The sequence below is a fragment of the Scyliorhinus canicula genome, chromosome 16, assembly GCF_902713615.1.
Source record: "Scyliorhinus canicula chromosome 16, sScyCan1.1, whole genome shotgun sequence".
NCBI classification, from domain to species: domain Eukaryota; kingdom Metazoa; phylum Chordata; class Chondrichthyes; order Carcharhiniformes; family Scyliorhinidae; genus Scyliorhinus; species Scyliorhinus canicula.
This window is the reverse complement of record NC_052161.1, coordinates 131858548-131885874: the sequence shown is the minus strand read 5'-3', so window position 1 is coordinate 131885874 and position 27327 is coordinate 131858548. Positions and strand designations below refer to the sequence as shown.

The following is a 27327-nucleotide window of genomic DNA, read 5'->3' as shown; positions in this document are numbered from 1 at the left end:
AACGAACCTGGGACCTCAGCACCGTGAGGCAGCAGTGCTAACCACTGCGCCACCGTGCTGCCACCCAATTAAAGATATATTGTTCTATATGTTCAACATTGCCACTATTAGTGAGGCTTTGCACAGGAACAAACCACCTCAACCATATTTAATGATGAGCACCAAGCGTAGCTTTTAATACAATTCAAAATCAAGAAATCATCGAGCGAGTTTGATCGAGATGGAAGAGTGTTCTTCAGATATCTGGCTGGCATGCTGTTCAACTTATATCCACACAACCAATTCATTTATATCTACAAGAAGAATAGGCTGTGAAGTGAAGACTGCTTTCAGTGCTGTCTTTAACTGGTCTACTAAATACTGATCCAAGCCTGAAAAGCTAATTTATTTCTGGCATTGATGTCATGTGGCAAATATGGGTTGGCAGCACGAGACAAGACAACACAAAAGACTGTCTGTTGACAAGGAAATATGATTAGGTTAACAGTGCTGAATTTTCGATAGTGTAGAGAAATATTGAACTAAAATCACAAAGAAATACTTTTCTACACTGCCTATTTCATTTCATTTTTCATTTTTTCATTTATTTGTTGCATCGCATTTGTCACTCACTTTATCCCCTTGTTTCTTCCCGCAACTCACACCTGATAGATCACCAGTATTACCCGTGGTATCAAATCAGCGGAAGATGAGTGACGCAGCCAGATTTTATTCAAGATGTAAACCTACTGTCACATTTTATTTGTCCCTTCATCTTAAAATACTGTCCACACTGTCTGTTTTGCGCCAAAGCTGAGCTCATTATTTTCCCAGCAGTAACCTTGGCCTTCAGGGAACAAGTGGCATTTGTAGCTTAAATAGGAAAAAAAAGAAAAAAAAACGTATTTGATGGTGGACAGGAGAGAAATGGTATCCTTATTGATGTGCTAAAATAGGAACATAACCTTGTCCAATGCCTATAAATAGCACAGTGATTCTTCCGACGTATATAAGTAGCACTGCTACCTCTATATTATATAAATAGCACTTTACTCAGCCACTTTTTTAAAAACTGTCTTCAGGTGACATTGAGAATATCTTTGAGGCTATTTTTAAACATTTCCACTACAAATGACTGAGATGGGTGGGTCAAAGCTAAACAGAAATAGCAGTCTTACTGTTCATCCCCTGGGTAAGTTGTCTTGTACATATCGGGTATATTTTTATTTTCTTTATATCCATTATGGTTTATCAGAATATCCTTTGCCAGCTTCAGAGCTGAACATTTGAAGCCTATCTACTTACAATATGTACTTGGTCAACATCAGAAACTTTACTGTATTGGTTTTTCACAGGGCTGGTATCTGTGTTCTGTTTTTTTGAAGTAAAATGCTGGTGTTGTACAAAAGGCCGACAGCACCTGAAGCGAAAAGATTAATATCTCTTGGGAGACTTTTCATTCTAACTGTAACCAGCAGCCCGAATTAACTTTCCTTTTGGAGAAAAACCCTATGCTCTTTTAAGCTTTTATTTAAAGAGTGTAAACCCCAAAGTTTCAAGGCGTTGGCGCCTCTCCGCCAGTTCAGCTGAGCTGACCATCACCAACAGTCAACCTGCAGCTAATGGCGCAAACACCACTCCCGTACTCAGCTTTGGGGTGCATTTTGTTTGCAGGGGTGCATCAACAGTGATAGTGGGACACTACCCATTCACTTCAATGGGAACATTGACACACACACACACACACACCCCTCACCCCCCAACCCGGAAAGAGCTGAGAGAAATAGCGAAGGAGTGTTTTGTTTCGAATGAGAATGATTTGGGGCCATTTGAAAAGTACACAATGCTATCTTTATTGCTGGATGTTCTGGGCCCTGTTTTACGTCTCAGTGTCTCATGCAGCAGTTCTCAGAAATTTACAGTTGGCACCACAGTGCGACAGAAAATCTGTACATGGAAATTCTCCCTCCAATTCTGAGCCCCAGGGGAGAAATCTCCCTTTGCACCCTCTTGACGTGTTATTTATTTTTCTTTATTCTTTCATGGGATGTGGGTGTTGTGGCAAGGCCAGCATTGTTTGCCCATCCCTATTGTCCTTGAACTGAGTGGCTCGCTGTGACATTCCAGAGGGCAATTAAGGGTCAACCACATCACTGTGGATCTGGAGTCACATGTAAGTCAGACCAGGTAAGGATGGCAGATTTCCTTCCCTAAAGGACATTAGTGAACCAGATGAGTTTTTATGACAATGGCTTCATGGTCATCATTAGGTTTATAATTCCTGATTTTTTTTATTGAATTTAAATTCCACCATCTGCTGTGGCGGGATGCAAAGCGGGTTTCCAGAGAAGTACTCTGATCTCAGTATCTCTGGGTTACAGTATCACTGCGCCAACGCTTCCCCAGTCGGCCGACACAGGTAGTACATTTATTCACTAACAACGAGGTCTTGAAACACCAAATGGAATGAAAGACCAGCCAATCTGTTTTGGTGGTGTTGGCTGAGGAGTAAATATTGATAGACACTGGAAGAACTCCTTTACGTTTGCAGATTTTTTGTGTCCACCAGACAGGCAGACAAGACTTTGATTCAATGTGCCATTTAGAAGACATCGCTTTTGACAATGCAGCACTCTCTCAAATCAACGGCATGTCAGATTAGATTATGATTTGGGGTGGGCTTGAATCCAGGACTTTCTGTGTAGAAGTAGGACTGCTACCAGTTGAGCAAAGCTAACAGACTTCTACAACTAACTACGTTTTGTATTGATCTTTTACCATCAGTTAAAATGCTGTTAGCAACATTCTTCAGCTGTTACCTAATTACATTTTTTTGATGTTGCATTTAATAAAACAATTCCTTCTTGAAGATCATCCATTAAGTCATTCAGGCCACAGGTTTCCTGAATGATCGAGACGAGATTGAGCTGTCTTACACTGCTTTTAATAAACTACATGCCTACCTAGTGAGAATAACAAAAAACGGAAGACGGAATCAACATAGCATCTGCCGCATCTGCAGCGGTTGGAGGACAGGGCGCACTCCAAAAATATAAGCAATCATAGACTCGGGAAAAATGGGAAGCCCAGGATAGAAATGGTCGCCGTTATTTCACAACTGCCCTGTGGATGCCTTGGAAGGACTGAAATTAAAACCAAAGTTTACATTTCATTTGAACAACATCCACAATGAAACCAGAGAAAAGAAGATTTTTAAATAATTTAAAGAGAATTAATTATTTATTGCAAATCAGGATTAGCAGCTGGCAGACAGAATCTCTGACGTATTCCCCAGGTGCTGCTAAGTGCCGAAATTCTAAAATGCAACGATGTTTGTTCCAGAGATTGTGAGAAATGGACAGAATGGGCAGCACGGTAGCATAGTGGTTAGCATAAATGCTTCACAGCTCCAGGGTCCCAGGTTCGGTTCCCGGCTGGGTCACTGTCTGTGCGGAGTCTGCACGTCCTCCTCGTGTGTGCGTGGGTTTCCTCCGGGTGCTCCGGTTTCCTCCCACAGTCCAAAGATGTGCGGGTTAGGTGGATTGGCCATGCTAAATTGCCCGTAGTGTTCTAAAAAGTAAGGTTAAGGGGGAGTTGTTGGGTTACGTGTATAGGGTGGATACGTGAGTTTGAGTAGGGTGATCATTGCTCGCCGCAACATCGAGGGCCGAAGGGCCTGTTCTGTGCTGTACTGTTCTAAATTCTAAATTGTATTCTCATGCAACATGGACACTTTCGAACAGGACTCATTGAGTATCAGGAATTGGAGCCTTGCCTGCTCTGTAGGGTCAGGTACAGGCAGAGTTTGATTTTCAATTTGGGATCAGGAACATCAGCTGCATCTGCCTTGCTCACACGGAACAATCTTCAAACATAAATGCCCTAAATGGGCAGGAGGCAAACTTGGCGTTAATGGCGCCGAACCTTACCAAGAGGTGCCTGCGGAGCATGAGTGGCAAAGGCAGACTTCAGCCATGATGGAGCCTTCCCCATGTGTTGCAGAGAAGAGAAGCCAGGGTAGACAAAAGTGGCTAAACAGCCAGATGTAATATCTGGCTAGATATATGCCATCCTGCCTGTCCTGCTGGAACTGGGGCGCTTTTGTTTTTTTTTCTTCTTCCCTGTCCTCCAACCGCTGCAGATGCTATGCTGATTTCGTCCTCCATTTATTTCCTTCAACTTTTTGATTTTGTCGACTCCTCGTCATTGTCGTTCATGGGTTCTCAGACTTTGGGGGCGAGGGGTATAATAACCTACACATGCCACATCCAGTTGAGGATGATTGTTTACATGTGTTTATCAGGGTAGCTTACTAGCACTAGGATAAAAGGTCAGCCAGTGTGAGGCTGACTAGAAAGGAGAGAGGACCCAGTACGCTGTAGTCGGGCCTCATGAAGATAACATTGTGAAAAAAATGTCTCTACAACTCGCCTTGGACACCTCGTGCCTTTGTTAAGGTATAGTTGCTAAATTTGCTGATGATACAGTTAGGTAGGAAGGTAAATTATGAAGAGCACATAAAGAGACTAAATAGGGATAAAGGTCAGGTGGATGGGCTTAGATAAAAAATATATATATCTGAAAAGAAGGAATGTGCAAAGTTACGGGGATAAGGCAGGGACATAGGATTAGGTAGAATACCCAGTTAAGACTTGATGGGCCGAATGGCCTCCTTCTGACTGCAAAGATTCGGTGACTCTCTTAGTTTATACACCAACAGAGATGGGTACAGAGGGGGGGCAAGATTAATTCTACCATCATTGCACGGCATGCTGGATGAGGTAGCCAGCTGTGTTTAGGTTCCTGATCAGTGACCTCAATGTTAAGCTCAATGACAAGAATGACTGAATGTTAGGATTGGGCCCCATGGGTCAGCAAGCATGCTAAATGGAGATGGTGAGTGTCTACTGGCCTTCTGCGACAGCAATGGGCTCAGCATTGGGGAAACCTCCTTCAAACACAAGGACATCTACAAAAAGACATGCAGGTTCCAAGGTGGTAACACCCTGAACAAGATTGACCTGATATGCAGCAGCAGCAAATGGAGATATCCCTGGAGGTGTTGAGGGGCTGATGTAGGAACTGATCATCACCCTGTGTTAGGCAAGATCCACCTGAAGCTGAAGAAACCAACAACTACAGAGTCAGCAGCAAGAACAGAATTCAAATCCAATACATTGAGACTGGATTAAAATGTCTTGTGTTTTTAGTCCGATAACCCTAAGATTGTTAGGAGCCCCATGACATGTTGTACCCAGTGAGATGGCCACTTAATATTATCTGCTCACATACTGGCAAGTATCCTACATAATTGATACTGCTATATGCCAATAATGTCTACATTTATGGTAGCATTATTGTATTCAAATATTTTAATTAAAGTAGGTCTGAAATGATTACGACTTTATTACCTATTTATCATCTTCCTCTCTCTGTTTAGCTGTTATAATATCACTTTTCTGTATTATATTGTATTCTTTTGCACCTTTCCTTCTATCTTCTTGGTTTGGAGAAACATGTTTGTTTTCCTATATTCCTTCCAATCTGCCATGGAGCTAGTTCTACATTATTAAACTTTGTTCTCAGATTGTCTGAAAACACCTCTTTCATTTGTCAGTGGGGACGTAGGTTACGATTTGGGTAAGCGGGGTCCAGTCCAATGACACTGTGCCCTCGAGATAGCAGCATTGAAGGTGCATCAGTGAGAGTTCTTGTGATGGCAGCAAAAGAGCTAAATAGAGTTAGGTAGTCTCATCATAGTTTTTACAGATTCAAATTTGAGGATTTCTTGTTGACACTAATTGAACAGCCCAGCAACACAAAGGAAGCAGCTGTGAGAAATAGAGGTGTCAAACTATTGCAGTGGGGGGCAGTGCTCTGAGATCGAGGCCATATTGAGTTTGCTTTCTGCGTGATGTCCTTGCTTGAAACTATCGTAAATGGCAAACAAAGCAACCATTTCATTCCACAGCCTTGTCCTCGGTCACCTTCACAAATAAAACACAGAATAAATACTGTCACCCTTTAATTTCAAAACCAATTTTTAGAAAACATGTTGGTATTTGAGTCTCCTGCTTTAGCCTAAATTTGCATTAAAATATTTTGCAAATCATTCCTTCAGGAAATCAGCTGAGCTTTGCTCTTGCCTTGTAATATTTCCTGTTGTAAAATCAATACAGCACGCGTATCAATGTGGCATCTACTGATAAGGATTGAAGGGCTACAGTTAATTCTTTTTACATAGTTAGCAAACATTGTGAGTTGCAGTTAAAAGTTACCAGCAGCTCCTCCTTGCCCTGGAAATTACAATGTGGGACAATAGTGATATTTGACATTTTACACAGGTTAATCCATTTATTTTAAACAGCTTAATGCCTCCCATAAAAGAGTTGACAAAGGAGTTTCATACAAACATATTAAACCTTCTGATGTTGTTATGCTTCAGTGTAATTGTCATTGCCATTTGTACTCTGCAATCTGAATATCGTTTGAGGGAAAATTACATTTATTCTCATTGGGACCTCGCACTGCATTTTCCGTTTCTTTGATCTCCTCCGCCATCAGTATAAATCACATAAATTGAAAAGCTTCCTGATTGTATCATAAGCATGCTGGGGTTTTGGTCACAGTTACCAAAATGCACCCAGAATGTGCAGTTTTCTCTGCCGGTTTTATGAAGATGAAGTAACAATCACTTTCTCATGCAAACTCATTAGCATAACACCAAATGTAAAATCTCCCTTGAATCAGCACACTCAAGCAGTGTAATTAATTCCTGACTGGAACATCACAAAGAAAAGGATTGCCAGGAAATGAGACATTCTTCAACTAACTGATTTAATGCCATTGGCCTTAATCTTTAACAGTACAACCCAATATTCCAGTTCTCCTTTTGACATTGTTTATTGTTGTTTAAAGATCTGTTGAAGGATTGTATGGTGATATCGTATAATGTGAAATGGACATTAGTGATCATCTGTACCTCTGCTAATGCATCCTGGACGCTACCAAATACCTGTACAGCATGTGTACCGCTCCTAAATATCTGTACGAGTCTGTGTAGTGGGCAGCTGTTGTATAAATGAGTGGCCTCAAGGATTGTTTGCTGAAATAAGTGTAAAATGAATGGAACAAGTGTCAAGACCGACTCAGATTTCTACAGCGCTCAGAGACCGCCAGCTGAAGGAAGGTTCTTTCAAATGGAAACCATCTTGAGGAACCAGGATAATAAGAGGGTTCCTCTATACCTGACTCCACAGTTAACGTGATCGTTCCCCAAATTCCACCCCCTCCCAAGCCCTAAAAGCTAGCTCCACCGCGCTCCTCGGACTGTACCTGAAGGGTGTTAGTGTTACTGGGAAGGTTGTTGGTCCAAATTTTATTTTCCCGTCAATAGCCTTCAGCCACACAGCCAGAGGCCTCAGCAGTCGGTGGGGGTTATGGGTGGTTGGTGGGGCAGATGGGCAGGGACAAGGCTTACCCCAGGAACACGTACACGATCTAGGGGTTGGCATGGTGGTGCCGTTTGCCCCCAGCTGGCTCCCCCAGCATGGCCACTTGCTGGGGAGGCCGCTGAATGACGGGAGGCCGTTGGATATGGGGTGGCTCTCGTTGATTGTATGGAGATGGGGCTTAACTGGTGATAGTTTCTTGCCTCGCTACGGCGAGATCCCGATTTTGCCTAGGGGATTTCCCTTTACCGCACCCCTCGTCGCTGGGACCAGAATATTCCTCCGGCGTGAACAGCCTGTAACTTCTGCCAACCATGTGATCTCAGTAGGATTTCACTGCCCTGCTCATGCTATTGGTTGCCCAACACATCCACCCTCATGATGCCCAGCCTTCTCACTCTGATTGGAAAGCAAACAGACTTGTCCTTATACAATTGATTAGGGTTAGTCAAACAGCCTTTATCCTGGTATCTCCAATAGTTTAATTGGAAAAGAAAAGTTGCTCAACGAAGATAAAAATAAAACACAGCATTTTGTTGAAAATGTCACCAGGATCTTTCACCTTGCTTGAAATAGTGACATTCAATTCCTGTAGCCTTCAGGCCAATCTTGGAGAGTTGCCAACACTAAGAGGGGTGATTTAAAATGAGTGAGGGCCTGGGGTTGGACGCACCTAAAATAATGAAAACTTCCAAGGCAATCCGGAAGCCGGCTCCAACCTGCTGACTTCCGCAGGGACGGGGCAAAAGCCAGGCAGCCAACCAGCACCCACCGGTTTGGTTGGCATTTTGAATATGTCAATGAAGTTGGCAGCCTCTCATTTAACCGGCTTTTGCAGGTTTGACAGCGCGCAGCCATGTTTCCCATGCCTAAGAAGTCTGGAAGCTCAAGAGAGGTGATGGCAGATTTGGGAAGAAGGGGAACTGTTTTTACAGCATCACTTGTGGGCTAGGAGGAGGAGGGGCACTGTTTCCCACAGGTCCGACATCAGAATCCCCAGTATGGAATTCTGGAATCCCCTGCCCTACCCCCACCCTGGGTCATTAGACCTACCTGGTCGTGTGACTGCTCTGGAATGTTGCCTGCCTGACTGGAAGCTCAATCTTGGCATTGAAGCTGAATTCCAGGGGGAACCTGTCAGGGTTGCCAAATATGGTGCGGTTAACATTCCATCACATGCTGGAGAACATTAGACTTCCAGGTTTCAGGCCCAAAGCTCATCCCCTCAGCCACCCCCTCACCCACCCCCTCTACCCATGTAACCCACCCCAGGAAATATCAGGTTTAATTCTCAGTTACTCAATGTGCAACTAATTTATAATGCTGCCGACCGTGTTCTCCCAATTGATCAGTGCATTAGTGAATGCACTGAATCAAATTCTTGTGTGCGCGACTTCAGCAAAGTCATTAATCTGAATTTGGTAGTTTTATATATGAATGTATGAGCTGAACATTGTAGTTTTCTATACGAATGTATGAGCTGAATATAGTAGTTTTATGTATGAATGCATGAACACGCAAAGTCATTTTAACCCCAACGTGTAACTCATCGTCCAATGGGATAAGCGCTATGCTGCAATATTTGTTTTCCCTGCGGGAGACAGTTTCTAATTTTTCTCTCTAATTCCCATAATTTATTCCAAAGGTGCTAAATCATTGAAATATTGCTCCAGTGCCTCCTCCAGTGGTAGACACTAGCGGCATCACACCTGAGCTCAAGTATCTCTTCATCCAATGTCCATATATATCTACTACCTGGTAGAGTGCACGGGATGTGATTTAAACTGAAATCTTGTCTGACTGTTCTAATTCCAGGATTACTGGGACCAGTTGTAGCACCTTAAGTTGAACGGCTCGATGAGATGATGGAATGCACCCCCAAGCTACCTCTCCTGGTTTTGCTAATACAGAAACCTGACGTTCAGAGACTCAGGCAGCACAGTCAGAGGCCATTCAACCTGTTGTGCATGTGTTGCATTTTTCAACGGTCGATACCCTCATGGACCTGCAAGAAACTCCAACAAGAAACGTCAATCTGACATGATCTTGTTTTATGTCAAAGAAGCTGCTTTGAAATTGAAATCCTAACTCATTCTTGTAATTCAATTGTGCTGATAAAATCCTAATATATCAAATATTGTTGTTCGAGCAGATAGCACCTGCCAGAATGCACACCAGAGTTACTCTAATAGGTAATCCAAGGCATTTAGTGGATGAGCGTTGTGCATAGATTGTTTATCAGAATTTTAATATTGCCTGAAAGAGTGGAACTCAGCTGCCGGTCTGCCTTGTGTCTTTTACTGTCAATTTAATTGTATTAGAAACATCAGGTTAATTGAAATTTTTAAATCATTGTGATCAGATAATTGGTCCCTGTGATCAATAAAAATATGGGAGTTGGATCCATGAGAAGACTCATCAATGAGAGTCAATTAACTACACAATAATTGATTAAGCTGTTATTAGTTAATAGCAGAAACCTTCATGGTAACGCCCTTGATGACCTGGTTGATAAGACAGTGTGCAATTCAGTCACACCTCAAGTCTGTCCACAGGCTGTGAAGACTTAGTTGATCTGAATTAAAGCAGTAATTGGATTCCCTTTGCCCAATGTCAAGGCTAAGGGAAGTGTACTACAGCCTCTCCTGATCATTGCTAGTTAGCACTGCTGCTTCACAGCAGCCGAGTGTTGGGTTCAGTTCCGGCCTCGGGTGACTGTCTGAGTGGCGTTTGCACGTTCTCCCCGTGACTGTGCTGGTTTCCACCGGGTGCTCCGGTTTAACCCCACAATCCAAAGATGTGCATGTTAGGTAGATTGGCCATGCTAAATTACCCTTTAGTGTCCAAGGATGTGCAGGTTAGGTGAGGGGTCAAGGGCAAGAGAGTGGGTTTATGCTCTTTTAGAGGGTCAGTGTAACATGATGGGCCGAAAGGCCTCCTGCACTGTAGGGATTCTGATTAATTTGGACATTCTGAATTCTCCCTCAGTGTACCCGAACAGGCGCCAGAGTGTGGCGACTAGGGGATTTTCACAGTAACTTCATTGCAGTGTTAATGTCGGCCTACTTGTGACAATAATAAAGATTATTATCATTATTATATACTCATTCCTGCTGGATAGTGCACAGGGAGCTTAGACATCAGGTTAAAGCATTTCATTAGTCTGCAGAAGCTCACTGTTTGACCCCGCAATGGAAGAATGACACATTGGCGGATGTTGGAAGAGAAACTCGGGGGAATGAGCACAGCCAGTATCTCACTAATTGATTATGTGGAAATCCAAAGCTAGGAACTTAAAATAAAAGGTAGAAGTTACTCATAAATCCTGTTTGGGTGTGTCCTGTTTGGGTGAGTGGGTGTGTCCTGTTGTGTCCTGTTTAGGTGAGTGGGTGTGTCCTGTTTGGGTGAGTGGGTGTGTCCTGTTGTGTCCTGTTTAGGTGAGTGGGTGTGTCCTGTTTGGGTGAGTGGGTGTGTCCTGTTTGGGTGAGTGGGTGTGTCCTGTTGTGTCATTGTGTCCTGTTTGGGTGAGTGGGTGTCCTGTTTGGATGAGTGGGTGACCTGTTTGGGTGAGTGGGTGTCCTGTTTGGGTGAGTGGGTGACCTGTTTGGGTGAGTGGGTGTCCTGTTTGGGTGAGTGGGTGTCCTGTTTGGGTGAGTGGGTGTCCTGTTTGGGTGAGTGGGTGTCCTGTTTGGGTGAGTGGGTGTCCTGTTTGGGTGAGTGGGTGTCCTGTTTGGGTGAGTGGGTGTCCTGTTTGGGTGAGTGGGTGTCCTGTTGTGTCGTTGTGTCCTGTTTGGGTGAGTGGGTGTCCTGTTTGGGTGAGTGGGTGTCCTGTTTGGGTGAGTGGGTGTCCTGTTTGGGTGAGACGGTGTCCTGTTTGGGTGAGTGGGTGTCCTGTTTGGGTGAGTGGGTGTCCTGTTTCGGTGAGTCGTTGTCCTGTTTGAGTGAGTGGGTGTGTCCTGTTTGGGTGAGTGGATGTCCTGTTTGGGTGAGTGGATGTCCTGTTTGGGTGAGTGGGTGTCCTGTTTGGGTGAGTGGGTGTGTTTTGGTGAGTGGGTGTCCTGTTTGGGTGAGTGGGTGTCCTGTTTGGGTGAGTCGTTGTCCTGTTTGGGTGAGTCGTTGTCCTGTTTGAGTGAGTGGGTGTGTCCTGTTTGGGTGAGTGGGTGCCCTGTTTGGGTGAGTGGGTGTCCTGTTTGGGTGAGTGGATGTCCTGTTTGGGTGAGTGGGTGTCCTGTTTGGGTGAGTGGGTGTCCTGTTTGAGTGAGTGGGTGTATCCTGTTTGGGTGAGTCGGTGTGTTTTGGTGAGTCAGTGTCCTGTTTGGGTGAGTGGGTGTCCTGTTTGGGTGAGTCGTTGTCCCTGTTTGAGTGAGTGGGTGTGTTTGGGTGAGTCGGTGTCCTGTTTGGGTGAGTGGGTGTCCTGTTTGGGTGAGTGGGTGTGTCCTGTTTGGGTTAGTGGGTGTCCTGTTTGGGTGAGTGGGTGTGTCCTGTTTGGGTGAGTGGGTGTCCTGTTTGGGTGAGTGGGTGTCCTGTTTGGGTGAGTCGTTGTCCAGTTTGAGTGAGTGGGTGTGTTTGGGTGAGTGGGTGTCCTGTTTGGGTGAGTGGGTGTCCTGTTTGGGTGAGTGGGTGTCCTGTTTGGGTGAGTGGGTGTCCTGTTTGGGTGAGTGGGTGTGCCCTGTTTGGGTGAGTGGGTGTCCTGTTTGGGTGAGTGGGTGTCCTGTTTGGGTGAGTGGGTGTCCTGTTTGGGTGAGTGGGTGTCCTGTTTGGGTGAGTCGGTGTCCTGTTTGGGTGAGTGGGTGTCCTGTTTGAGTGAGTGGGTGTGTCCTGTTTGGGTGAGTCGTTGTCCTGTTTGAGTGAGTGGGTGTGTTTGGGTGAGTGGGTGTCCTGTTTGGGTGAGTCGGTCTGTCCCCTCATGATGAACATTTTGTAGAGTACATCTTTCAACAGCAATGATTGCCCCTCAAAAGACCATTTTAATCTGTCCTTCTTATTTTTTTCCTGTCGGATGTCCCAGTGTAGCTGCTCAATTCTGTGAATATGTCAACAGATTTGAAGTGTTGGCTATAAACTGGGGGAAAAAATAAATGCAAGGAGCAGAAAGTAATTTCTTAATATCCAGCTGATTAGATGGAAAACTGTTGCCATGCAACTCACTCTGAGGAGCAATCACTGTATTGATTTTCTGTTGTCTGAGCAATATGGATATCCTGGCATAGATCTGTGGGTGCTTTTTTTTCCCTGTACAAATAATAACACGATATGAATAACATCTCTGATGCTATTTTGAGGCATGTGGAATAGCGCTTGAGTGCTGTTACTCATGAAAAATTCATGATGTGCCTCTCAGGCATAGAGAATAAGGAAAATTTTGGAGGCTCCTCTTGAATCATTGCAGTTGAAAGTGCTTGTAGCACAGATTCAGACTCAATATTAGGTATTAACATGTAAAATTACACTTGCTCTCTGTTCTTCCTGAGTTTTATTCAACACTCGTTCATCGTATTGATTCTTCAAAGTTATATTGCCCTCCCTTCCTCAGAAATACTCCCGACATCAGTGAAACATGCTCCTGCTTTAAGGTCAGGCAATTTGGCTTCAGACTCTGCCACAAAGTTGAGGGGATCAGTGAGTCTTGGCTTCAGATTTGGCGCTCAATGTGCAAGCTTGGCCCTGCATTCTACATTTTCTCCTTGAGTAATTTTCATTTTAACTGAGAAACCTAGTGTTGCTCTTTTCTTTATCTAACCACAGTGTGTGTTTAACCCGTACACGGTGGACAAATGATCACACATGTTGTTTAGTACAATAATAGTTTATTAACATACACAAGGTTATTTACTTCATCAATCACACGTTCGTGCACATTGGACTATAAACTAATACACTTAAACAACCTTAACTTAACTTTCAGGTGACCGGCAAATACAGAGCAGATAAGGCCTTATCTGATTTCTAGTAGTCTGGCAGTGCTGATGTTCCCGTAGGCAGTCAGTGCCCTCTGTTCTGGTCCCTCTGTGGATGGCGTGGGCTCTTCTTGGCTGGTGCTGGATTCACCGTTCTTGGTGGCTGTCGATGCTGTGGTCGAGAGAGAGAGAGAGAGTGGTGGCCCTCGTAGTACCTTTTAACCGGCATGGATTTCCCTGCCCCTTTTGCAGCCGGTCTCTGGGTCGTTGTCAATCTGTTGATCAGGGCTCCATCACCCTGATCGATCAAGTCCAATCAGGGGGCTGCCACATCGATTTTGGGGTGGGCACTCAGTGGCCATGCCTGGTTCCTGTGTTACTTTCTGCATAAGTCTGAGCTACATGCTTTGTACATTTGCAGGCTGCAGCCTGTCTGTGCTCAGGCTTGGCCAACTTTTCCAGCGTTGTTTGCGGGAAGCCATTTTAGATGGCCACACTGGATGAAGAGTGCAGGATAACATGGATAACTGCCGAGTGCAGGGATTGTTTCCCTTGGAGTAGAGAAGGGTGAGGGATGACCTCATTGAGGAGTATAAAACTTTAACTTTTGCTGTATAAAATTATGAGCGGCACAGATTGAGTAGATAGAAAGGAACTTTTCCCCATTATAGAGAGGTCAGTTGCCGGGGGCATAGATTTAAGGTAAGGGGCAGGAGATTTAGAGAGGATGTGAGGGAAAACTTTTTCACTCAAGAGGGTGGTTGGAATCTGGAACTCACTGCCTGAAAGGGTGGTAGATGCGGGAACCCTCATAACATTTTAGTATTTCGATGAACACTTGAAATGCCATAGCATACAATGCCATGGGCCAAGTGCTGGAAAATGGGATTAGAGTAGATGGATGCTTGATGGCCAGCACAGACACAATGGGCCGAACGGCCTCTTTCCTTCCAGAAAAAAACTTTCTGACTCTTTAACACCAAGGTAGTGAAGAGCATCTCGGTTAACTGGAACAGTGATTCAAACGCACTAATCTTGAATTTTTAAATAGAAGATTGCAGAAGGCAGGAGAGACAAAGGATATTAAGATATTCTGTAGCTTTGAAGACCTATGAATCAATGAGTTAGAATTGCAAATCAGAGTTTTGATTTCAATCAGTTTAGGACACAGGGTGCAGGAAAAGAGTGAAGGACAATATAACTGAACTGTTATAAACCGTATGAGACCCAAGGGGTTAGAGCAATTTGTCTTCCCATAGCCCTCGTTGAGTAGAGTTCCCCTGAGGGGTGGGGATCCCATGGACAGGGTAATCGACTTTGATATAAAAGTCGGCCAGACTTAGAAGCGACACCTCAGACCCGACTGGGATCTGAAGAGTATTGTACATATTATCACTTTGTAACGAAACTAGTTTATTTTTATCTATTCGCCTCGGACTAGTCTAAATTAACCTCGGGGAGAACGAAAGAAAGGTTGCTGGAAACGAGGACCTTTGCTAGAAGAGGGGGCAAAAGGGCAGCACGGTGGCGCAGTGGTTAGCACTGCAGTCTCACGGCGGCGAGGTCCCAGATTCGATCCCAGCTCTGGGTCACTGTCCGTGTGGAGTTTGCACATTCTCCCCGTGTTTGCGTGGGTTTCGCCCCCACAACCCAAAGATGTGCAGGCTAGGTGGATTGAACACGCTAAACTGCCCCTTAATTGGAAAAAATGAATTGGGCACTCTAAATTTATTTTTAAAAAGAAGCGAGGGTAAGCATGCTACAGTCTGTTGGCTCAAATTCAACTTGACTTTATTGATAACCTTCTTCCTTGTTAAACAGGACATTGTAAATTCAAAAACCAGTATGGACTTAAGCACATAATCCAGTTTGCCACTGTGCTATATGATGGGATCAGACTTTCAGATCTGACATGATACCATCTGGTTGTGTAATGACATTATTTGAAGAATAGTGGTGATTTCTTCTTATGTTCTAGTCAATACTTCTCACTCAATCACGGCTAAAAACAGATTATCAGATCATTCATCCATTCATTTGCTGTCAAGGGGCTGTGTGGTGCTTAGTTTTACCCCCTTTTTATGGCACTAGCTGTAAAGGTGGTATTTAAAGGAAGAATTTAAAGGGAGAAGGTAAGTTTCAGAGGTAAGTGGTTCAGACAACCGGGGGAGGGGGTGCGGTGGGGGGTCAGACAGGGCAGATGGAAGGAGGGTCATCGTCAGACCTGGGGCAGGGGAGTCGGGGCGTGGAGCAGCAGGGGAGGGTGTCAGACCAGGTCGCACTGGGAGGGGGTTTGGACAGGTCGGGGTGGGGGGGGGGGGGGGGGGGGGGGGGGGGGGCTGGTGGCCAGGTTGGTATGGGGTGTTGTGGTGGGTCCCCTGCGGGCATCGTGTGTATGGGGGGTTTTCCATGCGAGGCTGGGTCTGGGTTTTATAAATAGTTACTCTGGAGTTAGAAGTGAGTTTTGTTTTCCTCTAACTGTCAGAGTAACTAGGTTTAGCTCAGTGGGCTGGACTACTGGTTTGTAATGCAGAACAAGGCCAGCAGCGCAGTTTCAATTCCCGTACCGGCTTACCCGAACAGGCGCCGGAATATGGCGACTACGGGCTTTTACCAGTAACTTCTTACTTGTGACAATAAAAGGTTATTATTGTTATTAACTATCAGAACCACCCAAAGTTAGCTTCTGTCGGATGGTTCCCAGCCCAGCGCATTTGTCCAGAGGAAATGAACACTTCTGGGCAATTACAGGGTAAACCCTGATGCGGGAACTTCCTTGAGGGATTCCCCGACGTACCCCCTAAATGCAACGCTCGGAAACCAGGATGTTATGGGCCATTGTAAAGAGATCTTGGGCTGGATTCTCCCCTACCCGGCGGGGCAGGGGGTCCCGGCAGGATGGAGTGGCGTGAACAACTGCGGCGTCGGGCTGCCCAAAGTTACGGATCTCTCCGCACCTTTAGGGGCCAAGCCCTCACCTTGAGGGCCTGGCCCGCGCCGGAGTGGTTGCCGTCCCGCCAGCCAGCGTGGAAGGCCTTTGGCGCCACGCCAGCCGGGGCCGAAGGGACATTGCCGGCCGGCGGAAGTCCACGCATGCGCGGGAGCTTCAGCGGCTGCTGACGGCATCCCCGCGCATGCGCAGAGGAGGGGGTCACTTCCGCGTCGGCCATCGCAGAGGCTATGGCCGACGCGGAAGGAAAAGAGTGCCCCCGCGGCACAGGCCCGTCCGTGGATCGGTGGGCCCCGATCGCGGGCTAGGCCACCGTGAGGGCACCCCCCCCCGGGGCCAGATCACCCCGCGCCCCCCCCCCCCCCCCAGGACCCCGGAGCCCGCCCGCGTCGCCGGTAAGGGAGGTGGTTTGATTCACGCCGGCGGGACAGGAATTACAGCAGCGGGACTTCGGCCCATCGCGGGCCGGAGAATCGGCGGGGGGGGGGGGGGCCTGCAGACCGGTGCGGCGCGATTCCCGCCCCCACCTAATCTCCGGTGCCGGAGAAGCCGGCGGGGGCGGGATTCACGCCGCTCCCCAGCGATTCTCCGACCCGGCGGGGGGTGGGAGAATCCAGCCCATTGTCTGGAACAAAGTACAGAATATTCAAGTTGATGTAACATTACTGGAGTACTCTGGTTGAAAGCTACTTATTATCACAAGGAGTAGTTGAGGTGAATAGCATAGATGCATTTAAGGGGAAGATAAATAAACACGAGAGAGAAAGGAATAGAGTATTACACTAATAGGGTTAGATGAAGAAGGATGGTTCATGTGGAGCACAGAGCATGTGAATGTCACTTGTAGCCTTGAGTGCAGGTATTAAGACTCATCTGCTTCAAAATATGGATATTACAATAATTGCATTCTAGCAGGGTTAGATTTTTAATATGTTACAGAAACTGCTAAAAGTGATATAAGATAGCTGAGTGTTTCATATTACAAGTTTAACAGGATGTAAGAAATGATATATTGCACAAGCTTACTTGCCTGAAGTCCTGAAGTGAGTTGTGGCTATGATTATTTTACATTTAATCTGTTGACGTCACATGGAGACCTTGCCAGTGTAATAGCAGTTGATGCCATTTCTGCACATGTCAAATCTCGGAAAGGTGGAGTGGAGGGTGGTGCAGTAAATATCACCATGGTGAGGACAGGGGTAATAGATTTGTTGTCACTGCTACTTAATCTTCTGTCAGTTTTCACTGACGTATACCTGTCTCCAAAGTGGAAATGTAACAGGAAGCATGATATATAGGGAGATTGGTCTTGTACTGCTGTCCTCGAACCAGCGAGGCGACATAAATGAGGTTCTTTGGACAAGCATTGGAAACAAAAAAGATGTGAATACCTGGTGATTTACTGTGGTGTACATACCAGAAGGACCCAGCTTCGTTCACTGACTGTGTGCAGATTTATTTGATCTCATCTGTTGTAGCTCTATAGACTTCAATATTGGTCTCTGCATTCCTAAGACAAAGAAGGGGAAAATCGTCGATGTTCCTGCTCCTGTTCAGGACCTGATGGCTTCTCATGAACAATGCCCATGAACACACAGCAGACTATCTGGATCGTGGTAACACTACATCATCATATTGCTGTGGCGGCTCATTCAGCAAGAATGGCCGAGCTGCAGGCAGCACCTAACAGCCATGGAACTGTTGTCTGATACAAACTGAATTTATTATCTCGGTGCAGTCATTGAAGATAACACAGGTGACATAAACAATTTGGCATACATATTAATAGAATCTAGTTACACAATTAGGAGAAGTCATTTGCTGAATTTTTCCCTTTCATTTTGAACACAGGTGCCATGAGAAAAATAGATCAAATGTTTTATTTTTATTCTGGAGTGCAGCTTGATTCCTCTGAAGTGTGTGCCCCATCTGCCGTGGCTTTAAAATAGTCCATTGCTCCTTTTCACTTGCCTTTGTAGTTAAAAACCATGAAAATATGTAAAAGAGATTTCAGTACAAAGCAAGCGCTTCTCATTTTCATCGGGATCCTCTCATAAAAGCTGAGATCTTTCTGCTGCAATGCCTGCGCCAGGCATATACTGCTCCTTTAGTTGACATAGAATCTACAGTGCAGAAGGAGGCCATTCAGCCCATTGAGTCAGCAACGGCCCTTGGAAAGAGCATCCTACTTAAGCCCCACACCTCCACCCTATCCCCTTTATTCTCATAACCCAGTAACCTCACCTAACCTTTTTGGACACTAAGGGCAATTTATAATGGCCAATCCACCTATCCTGCACATCGTTGGACTGTGGGAGGTAACCGGAGCACCCAGTGGAAACCCACGCACGGGGAGAACGTGCAGACTCCACACAGACAGTGACCCAAGCCGGGAATCGACTTGGGACCCTGGAGCTGTGAAACAACTGTGCTAACCACTGTCCTGGAGTTGACACCATCCTCCATAGCTTTACCCTCTGACTCCACCCGTCTTCAGCCTGGCCCAACTTGGTGTTCTATTCTACCCTGAGTTCCAAATCCTATCCTATAATACCCTCTGCAAGACTGCTTATTTCCACTTCTGATAAGACGACATCTGGAGTATTCTGTCCAGTTTTTGTCTCCTCATTTAAGAAAGGAAATAACTGCATAAGAAGCAATTTAGAGAAGGTTCGCTCCACTGATACTAAAATACATTTTCCCCTTCTGGAGACTCGATATATAGATCGAGGGGACGCAGTTTAAGAATAAGGGGTCTCCCATTTTAGACTGAGATGAGGATAATTTATTTTTCCCAGAGGATTGGGCGGCATGGTAGCACAGTGGTCAGCACTGTTGCTTCACAGCACCAGGGTCCCAGTTTCGATTCCCGGCTTGGGTCACTGTCCATGCGGAGTCTGCACGTTCTCCCCGTGTCTGCGTGGGATTCCTCCGGGTGCTCCGGTTTCCTCCCACAAGTCCTGAAAGACGTGCTGTTAGGTAATTTGGACATTCTGAATCCTCCCTTCGTGTACCCGAACAGGCGCCAGAATGTGACGACTACAGGATATTCACAGTAACTTCATTGCAGTGTTAATGTCAGCCTACTTGTGACAATAAAGATTATTTATTTATTATTTATTTATTGTTAGTCTGTGGAATTCTCTTCCCCAGAGAGCAGAAGAGGCTGGGTCATTGAATATATTTAAGGCTGTTTTGATGAATTATTGATTTACAAGGGAAGTCATGAAGTGTACAGAAAAGTAGAATTGAGGCCACAAACAGATCAGCCAAGACTTTATCAAGGGGAAGAGCAAGTATGAAGGGCTGAATGGCCTACTCCTGGCTACTATCATTGTATACTATGATGCCATCTTCATTATCCATGCTTTACCTTCCTTCAGCTTCTTCAACATCAGCTTCACACTGTATACACTCGTAGCTCATTGAAAAAAAACTGCACACCTATTATTATCTCCTGCACTATGTCTCACTCACATTTCAACCTGTCCTTCCCAACCTGCACTGGCTCTCCACCTATAGCACTGAATTCAAATTCCATGGGTGGGATTCTCCATCTATTTATCGTACATATAAGTGATTTGGAAGAAAATGTAACTGGTTTGATTAGTAAATTTGCGGACGACACAAAGGTTGGTGAAATTGCGGATAGCGATGAGGACTGTCAAAGGATACAGCAGGATTTAATTTGTTTGGTGACTTGGGCAAAGAGATGGCAAATGAAGTTTAATCCAGACAAATGTGAGGTAATACATTTTGGAAGGTCTAATACGGGTAGGGAATATACAGTGAATGGTAGAACCTTCAAGAGTATTGACAGTCAGAGAGATCTAGGTGTACAGGTCCACAGGTCACTAAAAGTGGCAACACAGGTGGAGAAGATAGTCAAGAAGGCATACGGCATGCTTGCCTTCATTGGCCGGGGCATTGGGTATAAAGATTGGCAAGTCATGTTGCAGCTGTATAGAACCTTAGGCCACACTTGGAGTGTGGTGTGCAATTCTGGTCGCCACACTACCAGAAGGATGTGGAGGCTTTGGAGAGGCTGCTGAAGAAATTTACCAGGATGTTGCCTGGTATGGAGGGCATTAGCTATGAGGAGAGGTTGAATAAACTCGGCTTCTTCTCACTGGAACGTCGGAGGTTGAGGGGCGGCTTGATAGAGGTCTACAAAATTATGAGGGACATAGACAGAGTGGATGGTCAGAGGCTTTTTCCCAGGGTAGAGGGGTCAATTACTAGGGGGCATAGGTTTAAGGTGCGAGGGGGCAAGGGTTTGAGAAGATGTACAAGGCAAGTTTTTTTACACAAAGGGTAGTGGGTGTCTGGAACTTGCTGCCGGAGGGGGTGGTCGAAGCAGGGACGATAGTGACGTTTAAGGGGCGTCTTGACAAATACATGAGTAGGATGGGAATGGAGGGATACGGACCCCAGAAGTGTAAAAGATTTTAGTTTAGACGGGCAGCATGGTCGGCGCAGGCTTGGAGGGCTGAAGGGCCTGTTCCTGTGCTGTACTTTTCTTTGTTCTTTGACTCCTCACCCTTCATCATAGCACAATACTTCAGTCCTTCTGACCTTGGCCCTCTGGGTGTAACTCCCCCCTGTTTCACCATCAACGCTAGAGACCTTCTGAGTTCTTAACTTTTTCTTCAGAACCTCCCTGGACTGCCACTCGATCTCTTTCCACCTTCAATATCCTGCTCAGATCTGATTCCTCAGCTCTGCTTTTTGGCATCTCCCCAGATTCTTCTGTCCCGAATAATAAACTAGCTGCCCATTCAATTCCCACCTTCTGGCACCTGGTCCGTAAACCTTGCAGGTTACAGCGGTTCAGATGCTGATCCATTTACTCTTTAAATGAGTTTTGTGCCTCCACCACCGAAAACCAGGCAATTAAATTTTATCATCCACACCTTCCGAGTGAAGATGTTTTTCTTCCTGTCCCCTCTAATCCTTCTACCAGTCACCTTAAATCTGAGCTCCCTGCTAATTGAAACAGGTCTTTCCTGTCTCCGCTCTCTTGGCCCCTAGTAATCTTGTACACCGCAATTAAAGAAAAAGGATTAAGAAGATTAATAGAATTAATCATTGTCGGTTAAGCAACGACAACAGAATTTCCCTCGCATTTCACGGAAAAAGAAGAGACGGAAGAAGCCATCTGTGAAATAAAGGACGGGGGATGCTATGCATGGTGGAGTTTCAGTTTTTGACTTAATTTTTTTATTCTGGACTTGCATTTGCGCATTTGGTATGGATTTGAGTTTTCGACCAAAGCAGAACTGTCCCCTTTCTCAGATAAGATACTATGTCATTCTGTCTCCCATTAATCAAGTGTCACGGTTTTTATGTCTTGGAGAGCCTTTTTCCATGTTTGTTGCAAATACAAATCATGTGTCAAACTGCTGTGTTATCTATACGTGTGGCGGGAATGTAAATGAACTGCAGCAAGATTTTCCCTGTTGATATTTGTAAACAAACCAGAAGGAATCTTTCTGAGTGATGTGTCATGTCATTCTGTCACTGATTGGAAAGTGATTCTTCTTCCCCCATGCTGCCACAAAGACAGTCCAAACACAAATATGCACATGACATCACCATGGTGATAACAGCAATTAATTCTTCCTCCTCCCAACACAAAACAGTTTGCCAAACATTTTGTCATAAACAGTGTCCTTTTATGCGTTGATGGCTTCTCTGATGCTGTGGAAACTGAAAACATGACACAAAGCCATATGTCACTTTTGACTTTATTACTTACAAGTTGGCAGGACATCGACTCCTCTGATATGAATCATGCTGATTCCAAGTCCTGTATTCAGGCTGCCTCTCGGTATTAGCTATTAAACACAGATCTAAATTCACTAGAATGGTACCGCGCAATTGTGAAGAAAAGCTTCCAAAATTGAGCCAATATTCTGTGAAAAAATAATAATAAACTTTATTAGTGTCACAAGTAGGCTTACATTAGCAATGAAGTTACCGTGAAAATCCCCTAGTCGCCACATTCCGGCGCATGTTCGGGTACACAGAGGGAGAATTCAGAATGTCCAATTCGCCTGACAAGCATGTCTTTCGGGACTTGAAAGATTGTTGGGGGGAGGTGGGTCATATAGAAACTTCCAAACAACTTAAGGGTTTGGAGTTGGCAACCAGTAGTTAATTCACCATCCAGCAGAGGGCAGCAGAGCAGAGCTTCTGATTGGCTGTTCTGGGGAGATTTGCATACGTGCAGTGCGGTCAGCGTAAGTTGAAGGTGCACCTGCATCAGTGACCCGAGGAGTTTGACGGAAGGTGAGCATCCAGCAGAGGGCAGCAGAGCAGAGCTTCTGATTGGCTGTTCCGGGGAGATTTGCATACGTGCAGTGCGGTCAGCGTAAGTTGAAGGTGCACCTGCATCAGTGACCCGAGGAGTTTGACGGAAGGTGAGCATCCAGCAGAGGGCAGCAGAGCAGAGCTTCTGATTGGCTGTTCTGGGGAGATTTGCATACGTGCAGTGCGGTCAGCGTAAGTTGAAGGTGCACCTGCATCAGTGACCCGAGGAGTTTGACGGAAGGTGAGCATCCAGCAGAGGGCAGCAGAGCAGAGCTTCTGATTGGCTGTTCTGGGGAGATTTGCATACGTGCAGTGCGGTCAGCGTAAGTTGAAGGTGCACCTGCATCAGTGACCCGAGGAGTTTGACGGAAGGTGAGCATCCAGCAGAGGGCAGCAGAGCAGAGCTTCTGATTGGCTGTTCCGGGGAGATTTGCATACGTGCAGTGCGGTCAGCGTAAGTTGAAGGTGGTTTGTGAAGGGGCTGTTCTCGAGTGACAGCTTTACCCGAAACACTACTTACGTAGTGTCTCCCACCCATCCTCCTCCTCTAAACAAAAAAAAAAAAAAAAGCTCTGTCCATTGGATTGCTAAACTAACAAGTTTTTTATTTTTTTTATTTTTCAGTAGTTGGGAAGTTAGTTCAGTGGGAATGGAGGCTAGGGCAGTTGAATGTTCCTCCTGCAGAATGTGGGAGGAAAGGGTCACCTCTAGTGTCCCTTCTGACTACATCTGCGGGAAGTGCACCCAACTCCAGCTCCTCGAGAGCCGCATTAGGGACCTGGAGCTGGAGCTGGATGAACTTCGGATCATTCGGGAGGCGGAGGAGGTTATTGAGAGGAGTTATAGGGAGGTAGTCACACCTCAGGTAAAAGAAGAAAGTAGATGGGTTACCGTCAGGGGAGGGAGAGGGAACCGGCAGGCAGTGCAGGGATCCCCTGTGGTCGTTCCCCTCTATAACAAGTATACCGTTTTGGATACTGTTGCGGGGGACGACTTACCAGGGGTAAGCAATAGGGTGCAGGTCTCTGGCACAGAGTCTGTCCCTGTTGCTCAGAAGGGAAGGGAGAAGAGGAACAGAGCACTTGTCATTGGGGACTCCATAGTTAGAGGAACAGACAGGAGGTTCTGTGGGAACGAAAGAGACTCACGGTTGGTGTGTTGCCTCCCAGGTGCCAGGGTTCGTGATGTCTCTGATCGTGTTTTGGGATCCTTAAGGGGGAGGGGGAGCAGCCCCAAGTCGTGGTCCACATAGGTACCAACGACATAGGTAGGAAGAGAGATGGGGATTTGAGACAGAAATTCAGGGAGCTAGGGTGGAAGCTGAGAGCTAGAACAAACAGAGTTGTTATCTCTGGGTTGTTACCCGTGCCACGTGCTAGTGAAGTGAGAAATAAGGAGAGAGAGGAGTTGAACACGTGGCTACAGGGATGGTGCAGGAGGGAGGGTTTTGGTTTCCTGGATAATTGGGGCTCATTCTGGGGTAGGTGGGACCTCTACAAACAGGATGGTCTTCACCTGAACCAGAGGGGTACCAATATCCTGGGGGGGAGATTTGCTAGTGCTCTTCGGGGGGGTTTAAACTAATTCAGCAGGGGGATGGGAACCTAAATTGTAGTCCCAGTGTACAGGATGTTGAGAGTAGTGAGGTCAGGGATAGGGTTAAAAGTTCGAAAGAGGGCACCGGCAAGCAGGACGCTGGTTTGAAGTGTGTCTACTTCAACGCCAGGAGCATCCGGAATAAGGTGGGTGAGCTTGCAGCATGGGTTGGTACCTGGGATCTCGATGTTGTGGCGATTTCGGAGACATGGGTAGAGCAGGGACAGGAATGGTTGTTGCAGGTTCCAGGATTTAGATGTTTCTGTAAGAACAGAGAAGATGGTAAAAGAGGGGGGGGTGTGGCATTGTTAATCAAGGAAAGTATTACGGCGGTAGAAAGGACGCTTGAGGACTCGTCTACTGAGGCAGTATGGGCCGAGGTTAGGAACAGTAGAGGAGAGGTCACCCTGTTGGGAGTTGTCTATAGACCTCCGAATAGTCCCAGAGATGTAGAGGAAAGGATTGGAAAGATGATTCTTGACAGGAGCGAGAGTAACAGGGTAGTTGTTATGGGGGACTTTAACTTTCCAAATATTGACTGGAAATACTATAGTTCGAGTACTATAGATGGGTCAGTTTTTGTGCAGTGTGTGCAGGAGGGTTTTCTGACACAGTATGTAGACAGGCCAACAAGGGGCGAGGCCACATTGGATTTGGTACTGGGTAATGAACCCGGCCAGGTGTTAGATTTAGATGTAGGTGAGCACTTTGGTGATAGTGATCACAACTCGGTTATGTTTACTTTAGCAATGGGCAGGGATAGGTATATACCGCAAGGCAAGAATTATAGCTGGGGGAAAGGCAATTATGATGCTATTCGGCAAGATTTAGGAGGTATAGGATGGGGAAGGAAACTGCAGGGGATGGGTACAATCGAAATGTGGAGCTTTTTCAAGGAACAGCTACTGCGTGTCCTTGATAAGTATGTACCTGTCAGGCAGGGAGGAAGTTGTCGAGCAAGGGAGCCGTGGTTTACTAAGGAAGTTGAAGCACTTGTCAAGAGGAAGAAGAAGGCTTATGTTAGGATGAGACATGAAGGCTCAGTTAGGGCACTTGAGAGTTACAAGTTAGCCAGGAAGGACCTAAAGGGAGAGTTAAGAAGAGCGAGGAGAGGACACGAAAAGTCGTTGGCGGATAGGATCAAGGAAAACCCTAAGGCTTTCTATAGGTATATCAGGAACAAAAGAATGACTCGAGTAAGATTAGGGCCAATCAAGGATAGTAGTGGAAAGTTGTGTGTGGAATCAGAGGAGATAGGGGAAGCATTAAATGGATATTTTTCGTCAGTGTTTACACTGGAGAAAGACAATGTTGTCGAGGAGAACACTCAGGTTCAGTCGACCAGGCTAGATGGAATTGAGGTTCAAAAGGAGGAGGTGTTAGCAATTTTAGAAAATGTCAAAATAGATAAGTCCCCTGGGCCAGATGGGATTTATCCTAGGATTCTCTGGGAAGCCAGGGAGGAGATTGCAGAGCCTTTGTCCTTGATCTTTATGTCGTCTTTGTCGACAGGAATAGTGCCGGAAGACTGGAGGATAGCAAATGTTGTCCCCTTGTTCAAGAAGGGGAGTAGAGACAACCCTGGTAATTATAGACCTGTGAGCCTTACTTCGGTTGTGGGTAAAATGTTGGAAAAGGTTATAAGAGATAGGGTTTATAATCATCTTGAAAAGAACAAGTTGATTAGCGATACTCAACACGGTTTTGTGAAGGGTAGGTCATGTCTCACAAACCTTATTGAGTTTTTTGAGAAGGTGACCAAACAGGTGGATCAGGGTAAAGCTGTTGATGTGGTGTATATGGATTTCAGTAAGGCGTTTGATAAGGTTCCCCACGGTAGGCTATTGCAGAAAATAAGGAAGTATGGAATTGAAGGTGATTTAGCGGTTTGGATCAGTAATTGGCTAGCTGAAAGAAGACAGAGGGTGGTGGTTGATGGCAAATGTTCATCCTGGAGTTCAGTTACTAGTGGTGTACCGCAAGGATCTGTTTTGGGGCCACTGCTGTTTGTCATTTTTATAAATGACCTGGAAGAGGGTGTAGAAGGATGGGTTAGTAAATTTGCAGATGACACGAAGGTCGGTGGAGTTGTGGATAGTGCTGAAGGATGTTATAGGATACAGAGGGACATAGATAAGCTGCAGAGCTGGGCTGAGAGGTGGCAGATGGAGTTTAATGCGGAAAAGTGTGAGGTGGTTCACTTTGGAAGGAGTAACAGGAATGCAGAGTACTGGGCTAATGGCAAGATTCTTGGTAGTGTAGATGAACAGAGAGATCTCGGCATCCAGGTACATAAATCCCTGAAAGTTGCCACCCAGGTTAATAGGGCTGTTAAGAAGGCATATGGTGTGCTAGCCTTTATAAGCAGGGGGATTGAGTTTCGGAACCACAAGGTCATGCTGCAGCTGTACATAACTCTGGTGCGGCCACACCTGGAGTACTGCGTGCAGTTCTGGTCACCACATTATAGGAAGGATGTGGAAGCTTTGGAAAGGGTTCAGAGGAGATTTACTAGGATGTTGCCTGGTATGGAGGGAAGGTCTTACGAGGAAAGGCTCAGGGAATTGAGGTTGTTTTCGTTAGAGAGGAGAAGGCTGAGAGGTGACTTAATAGAGACATATAAGATAGTCAGAGGGTTAGATAGGGTGGACAGTGAGAGTCTTTTTCCTCGGATGGTGATGACCAACACGAGGGGACATAGCTTTAAATTGAGGGGTGAGAGATATAGGACAGATGTCAGAGGCAGTTTCTTTACTCAGAGAGTAGTAGGGGTGTGGAACGCCCTGCCTGCAATAGTAGTAGACTCGCCAACTTTAAGGGCATTTAAGTGGTCACTGGATAGACATATGGATGAAAATGGAATAGTGTAGGTCAGATAGGCTTCAGATGGTTTCACAGGTCGGCGCAACATCGAGGGCCGAAGGGCCCGTACTGCGCTGTAGTGTTCTATGTTCTATTAATATCAGAAGAAGGTGTAAATTAGAAGCATTTTTCTTTCACGGAGGGTTATTAGTGCACGGAGTGCTTCAGGGCAAGTGGCTTTGGAGATACAGACTATAACATTATTTAAAGAGGACTTTGATACATATTTGAAAAGAATATAAAAGGATACAGAGAAATGGGATGACAGCCTACACTGTAG

At 45.7% G+C, this 27327-nt stretch overlaps 1 protein-coding gene across 5 annotated transcripts in view; it reads left to right on the top strand.

Annotated features, from left to right (window-relative positions):
• Window positions 1-27327, top strand: part of acot7 (acyl-CoA thioesterase 7) — a 282705-nt gene that overhangs the window by 239997 nt on the left and 15381 nt on the right. Inside the window, exon 10 of one of the 5 annotated variants that reach the window (XM_038822344.1) lies at window positions 9246-9553. The exons of the other annotated variants lie outside the window; for them this stretch is intronic. Within the exon in view, the coding sequence (XP_038678272.1) occupies window positions 9246-9266 (21 nt within the window). The 3' untranslated portion in view covers window positions 9267-9553. Of the gene's footprint in view, window positions 1-9245; window positions 9554-27327 lie in introns of those variants that run through there. 5 annotated transcript variants of the gene reach the window in all.